The following is a 5,536-nucleotide window of genomic DNA, read 5'->3' on the forward strand; positions in this document are numbered from 1 at the left end:
CCCCCCGCTCCTTTCCCACGCCATGGAGTTCGCCGAGCTGATCAAGACGCCCCGCGCCGACAACGTGGTGCTGCACCGGCCGTTCCACGCGGCCGTGGAGGGCACGCTGTGCCTGACCGGCCACCACCTCATCTTCTCGTCCCGCCGCCGCGACAACGCCGAGGAGCTGTGGCTGCTCCACTCCAACATCGACTCCTGCGAGAAGAGGTGGGGCCCAGAGGGGCTGGGGAGGCTGCTTGTCCCGGATCCGGGTGTGGAGAGGAGGGAAGGTGGGGATGGGCTTTGGGTTTAGGCTGCGCCGCGGGAGGAGGTTGAGGTTGGACATCAGGAGGAATTTCCACGCGGAAAGGGTTGTTAAACACTGGAAGGGGCTGCCCCTTGAGGGGGTGGAATCCTCGATCCCTTGGAGTGTTTAAGGAAAGGCTGGACGTGGCATCACTGCGTGGTCTGGGTGACAAGGTGGTGGTCCCAAATTATAGATTGGCCTCGATGATCCCAGAGCTCTTTTCCAACCTAAACGTTCCTATGAGGACACAGGGCAGGGTTTTCCTTCTGTTTGGATGTTCGTTTTGGCTGTTGCATCTTAAAGGTTAATTTTTTTGGTCGTATGGAGAGTCAAAATTCTTGTGTTTGAACGCTTTTGCTCTGTGTTAATTATTCAGAGAATCCATCAGTAACCCTTGAAAACACTTAAATGCTTCAATAACACTTGAAACACTATACATAATTTCTAAATAATGCAACTTTACCACCTCCTTTGCATTTTTACCACCTCCTCTACCCTCTCCTTTGCCAAGGGCATGGAAATCAGAGCACTGGTGAAGGGATTTGCTTTGTGTCACCCACCAAAACTGAGAGACTCTGTGGAATTTCTCATCCCTGAATCCACCTCCTGCTGCTCCACACCATCATCCCTCACTCCTCCAACTCCTCGTGGGAATCAATAACCCTTTAACAATGTATTTTTGTGGTTAAGCTGAGTTGCAGCTGCAGCACTCCCATTATTTTTCTTCCCCGCCCCCTTTTTATTACAGAAACTCCAGAGATTTGGGGTTTTTTTACCCTCATTCCTGCTTTGGCTGCCCCATCACCCTTCCCTCCCTGAGGGGATCTGCCCCATCTCACCTGGTATTCTACTCCCTCACTTGTTGCTGTTTCAGCTCCTTCACCATAATTTATTTTCTTTTAATTAATTACAAGGTCCTTCCCATTTTTCTTGCCTTTTAAGGAAATCTGGTGGAACGGATTTCTCTGGAAAAATCAAGCAGGAGCAATTAAAACCCACCAAGTTGGCAAAGAGTCTGGAATTGGGGGGGGGGATTGCTGGATGCTGATTAAATCTATTGCTGCTCAAGTTTATTCCTAATTTTTCTGAAGTAGGAAAGGAGCAGAAGGGTGGGAAACTCAGGGAACGTGTTCCCATGGAGCACTGCTGAGTCCTTGGGGTGGTTTGGCCTCATCCCTGTTACTCCTTGTACTAAAGCTCCATTTTGAGAATTAATATTTACAAGCTTTCCCTTCAGTTTTTAAATTTTTTATGAGCTCAGCTGCAGTCGCAGTGGAAGTTAATCCCAAATAAGGAAGGAACGTGGAGTTATGAGGAGGGATTGCTGGCTCAGCACCTGATTTACTACAGAATTACTCTGCAGGTACTCACAGCCCTTATTTTCCAGGGGGTTCTCCAGAGCAGGCCCTGAGTAGCTTTGTGGCAGTGAAAGTTTGCCATTTGAAGGGATAAGAGTGTTTTCCCAGTGCTGGAGAGGATGGAATGACGAGACTCTCAGCTCAGTAAAGGGTTTAGAAAGGCCCAGCCTGGCCCTGCTGCAGGTTTTTAGTGCACAACGTTGTGCCAGGCTCAGAAAATCTCTTCTCCCACTGAACTGTAAGAGGTTTTTTTTTTGCACAGATTTATCAGATGATCAAACTGCTCCTTGAGCTTTTGTAGCTCTTTAAGCAGCTGGAATAGGAGTGGGGAGGGCATCTGGGAGCTGGGTTTGGGTTGGAACCAGAGGTTTTTCTGGACTCCCTGGGTTGGTAACCAGTGGTGGGGGGAAAGACCTTCATTCCCTGAGATGTGCAGGGCAAATCCAAACTTCCTTGTTAAATCAGAAATCCCAGACTGATTTGGGATGGAAGAGAGCATAAAGATGAGCTTGTTTCACCCCCTGCCACTTATTTCCTCTCCCACTATCCCAGGTTGCTCCAACCTGGCCTTGAACACTTCCAGGGATGGGCCAGCCACAGGAAAACTGTGCCTGGGCCTCCCCACCCTCACAGCCAACAATTCCTTCCCAATATCCCATCTTTCCTGCCCTCTGGCAGTTTAAAACCATTCCTCCTTGTCCTGTCACCCTCACAGTGGTGTGATACTTATACTTCCACTCCATATCACAAGGATGGAATAAATTAAAATAAAAACAAGCTTGTACCAAGTATCAAGTCAGTTTTGTATCTTTCTTTTCTTGCAGGATGGTATTGGAGAAAAATTGCTGCTAATGGAGTTTTGCCTTGTAGGAATTTGTGGTGGGGAGAGCTGTAACATCCCCTCACACCTCCCAGATCCTGTTCTGATGAGGCTCCTGTTCCATGTCCTGCTGTAGGTTCGTGGGATCGCTGGGCACCATTGTCATAAAGTGCAAAGACCTGAGGATCATCCAGCTGGACATCCCTGGGATGGAGGAATGTCTGAACATCGCCAGCTCCATCGAGGTGAGGGTTCCTCAGCATCAGCAGAACCTGCAGACCTTGATCTCACCTCAACAGCTTTGTGTCTCCAGTTAGGGAGGTTTTCATTGGTGTTATGTAAGGGAAAGGAAAATTCTGGAGTATTTCCCACCAGGTTGTGGGATATTTCCCAGAGGCTGTGGATTCCCCATCCCTGGGAGTGTTGAAAGCCAGGTTGGATGGAGCTCTGAGCACCCTGGGATAGTGGGAGGTGTCCCTGCCCATGGCAGGGCGTTGGAATTGGATGAGCTTAAAGGTCCCTTCCAACCCAAACCATTCTATGGTTTCTGACAATTGTTAAAATCATGGACTTTGCCTCTAGGTTTGTTTTTTTTTAATTAAAAACCCCCTGAAACTCCTTTCCTTAAGCCCATATCTTGCCATAGAATTTGGGAATGGGAAGCTCATTCTGCTGAAGCATCAGGAATCATACTACAATCATGTAGTGACAGGACAAGGGGGAATGGCTTCAAACTGCCAGAGGGCAGGGTTAGATGAGATATTGGGAAGGAATTCTTGTCTGGGAGGGTGCTGAGGCCCTGGCACAGGTTGCCCAGAGAAGCTGTGGCTGCCCCTGAATTCCTGGAAGTGTCCAAGGCCAGGCTGGACAGGGCTTGGAGTAACCTGGGTTAGTGGGAAGTGTCCCTGCCCATGGCAGGGGGTTGGAACGAGATGAGCTTTAAATTCCCTTCCAACCCAACCCATTCCATGATTCCATGCTTTCTCTGATCCTCCCAGGTCCTTTCCACCCTGGATTCTGTCACCCTCCTGTATCCCTTCTTCTACCGGCCCATGTTCGAGGTGCTGGAGGACGGCTGGCGCTCCTTCCTGCCCGACCAGGAGTTTGAGCTCCTCAGCTCAGCGGTGAGTGGGATGGGGAGGATTTCCACAGGCACTTGGGTGTTCCCTGAAGGATTTCACCCCGCAGTGGCTGAACTGAAAAATCCTGGATGGTAAAAAAATTCATCTGTTGCCTGGGTGAGAAGTGGGTGTTGTTCAAACACTCTGTGAAACAGCAGGAATTTGTTTTGTACGAGTGGAGATTTGAGGACTTTCTAAAATTTATCTGTGAGGACATTAAGGTAAGAAATGTTTTTGTCCTTTGGGAATGACTCTCTTTATTAAAACAACAAATTGAAGCCCTTTGGCCTGGGTTTGCTTCACTTGACTTTGTATCTGGAGTGGAGTGAAATAAATCTTTGTCAACCCCTTAACTGAAATTATTGTTTTAATAAAATTGCTCAGGATTCCTTATCTGTCCAGGAAGATGACAGTAAAAACGCCCAGTTTGAAACACTTTTAGCTCTAGTTCATGCTGGGGAAATATTCAGGGAGGTTTAGAGAGCAGGCAACTTCCAGTCCTCTTTTTTCCAGGTGCTGTTGAGCACATGTTGATATTGTTTTGGTGCCATGTTGATGTTTTTGGTTGATATTATGGTACATGTTGATATTATTTTGGGTAGGAATTGTTCTTGTGGCGTTGCCTGTTATTCAAACTTAATTTTAGGGTGCTGAATTTGATAAAATGGGAACAATTTTGGTTGCAGGAGCTTCCTTGGATTTACATCTCTGTGTTCCAAGTCTTTGTTTCCCATCCAATATGAGCACTTGCTCCACCATCTCAGGTTGCTGAGCCCACATCCATTAGTGCAGCAGCAAAGAACATTGATTTTTTTTTTTTTTTCTTTTATCTGCAACCCAGCCTGTCTGCAGCATCTATCACTTCCTGCCTGGGACTAATAACTGAATAATATCATCAGCTTGGCCAAATTCAGGTGATGAAATCACCAGAAAATTAAAGCAGTTCAGAGGTCTGGCTATTTTTGTCTCATAATTAGAGAACTCTCATGTGTCTTACCTTCATCTGCTGTCCAAAGACAGACAATCTGACATATTATCATAACCAGCAACACATGGATCCCTTAATGTGCTTTTTTTCCCTTATTGTTTTCAGTGTTTTTAAAATGCATTTGTGAATCTCTTGCCTTTGTGAACATCTGCTCCTTGTAAGACTTGCATTTGAAATCCTTATTATTTTATAGCAATAATTCATTTCCTTAAAATATCCATGTCTGGCAGCTGTTGATTAATTCTTGGCTTTTAACCCTTAAAACTTCTTTTTTTTTTTTTTAACAAAATGCTGTCAAAAGCCACCTTCAAATGATTTACATTCTGTGAACAACTGATAAATATGTTATTGTTGAACAAATATTTCTTATGTGAAAGGCTGGAAAAGTAAATGGCTGGTTTAATTCTTTCTGCCATAAGTTAAATGAGTAGAATTCCAGAGGTTCCCCCCTCTCCATTAAATCATCCACCTGGATCTGTTATCACCTGACCTTCCCCCACATGTCAAATCCGTGTAATGTATTAACTCCACATTTCTCTGCCGCAGGAGAGTTGTTTTAAGACATGGACACACTCTCTAATGGCAAAGTAAAGCTGTAAAAGTTACATTTTTTTTTTAAATTAGATAATACTTTAAAAATTTAGATGATATATGAAGCTCTTTGTATTCTTCTACTACATAACCAGTGAGGGGCTGAATGGAATTCAGTTTGTGCAAGGGTTTCCTATTTTTTCTGAGCAGTCAGAGAAGAGCTGAGAGGTTTCTCTTCTGCCAAATTCCACAACTTCAGGACACTGCAAACTAAATTCAGCCTTCATTCTCTTTTTATTTCCTTTTTTCTTCTCTTTTTATTTTCTCTCTTTTCCTCCTTTTTCTTTTCCATTTTTCCTCTTCTTCCTTTGCCCCCTTCCCTCTTTTTCCTTTGCCCCCTTCCCTCTTTTTCCTTTGCCCCCTTCCCTCTTT

General features: G+C 45.4%; 1 protein-coding gene across 3 annotated transcripts in view; it reads left to right on the top strand.

Moving 5' to 3' along the window:
- The first annotated feature begins 6 nt into the window (after positions 1-6).
- The window catches only part of MTMR9 (myotubularin related protein 9), a 26,545-nt gene continuing 21,015 nt past the window's right edge, over positions 7-5,536 (top strand). For all 3 annotated transcript variants that reach the window (XR_003574061.1, XR_003574062.1, XM_027909445.1), the window contains exons 1-3: positions 7-207; positions 2,601-2,709; positions 3,463-3,588. Coding sequence is in view for 1 of the 3 variants with exons in the window: in XM_027909445.1 (XP_027765246.1) it covers positions 23-207; positions 2,601-2,709; positions 3,463-3,588 (420 nt within the window). In the remaining 2 variants the exon portion in view is untranslated. The remainder of the gene's footprint in view (positions 208-2,600; positions 2,710-3,462; positions 3,589-5,536) is intronic.

Source organism: Empidonax traillii, unplaced genomic scaffold (genome assembly GCF_003031625.1).
Source record: "Empidonax traillii isolate 1590-97213 ecotype Southwest subspecies unplaced genomic scaffold, ASM303162v1 scaffold2136:size69837, whole genome shotgun sequence".
In the NCBI taxonomy this organism is placed as follows: Eukaryota; Metazoa; Chordata; class Aves; order Passeriformes; family Tyrannidae; genus Empidonax; species Empidonax traillii.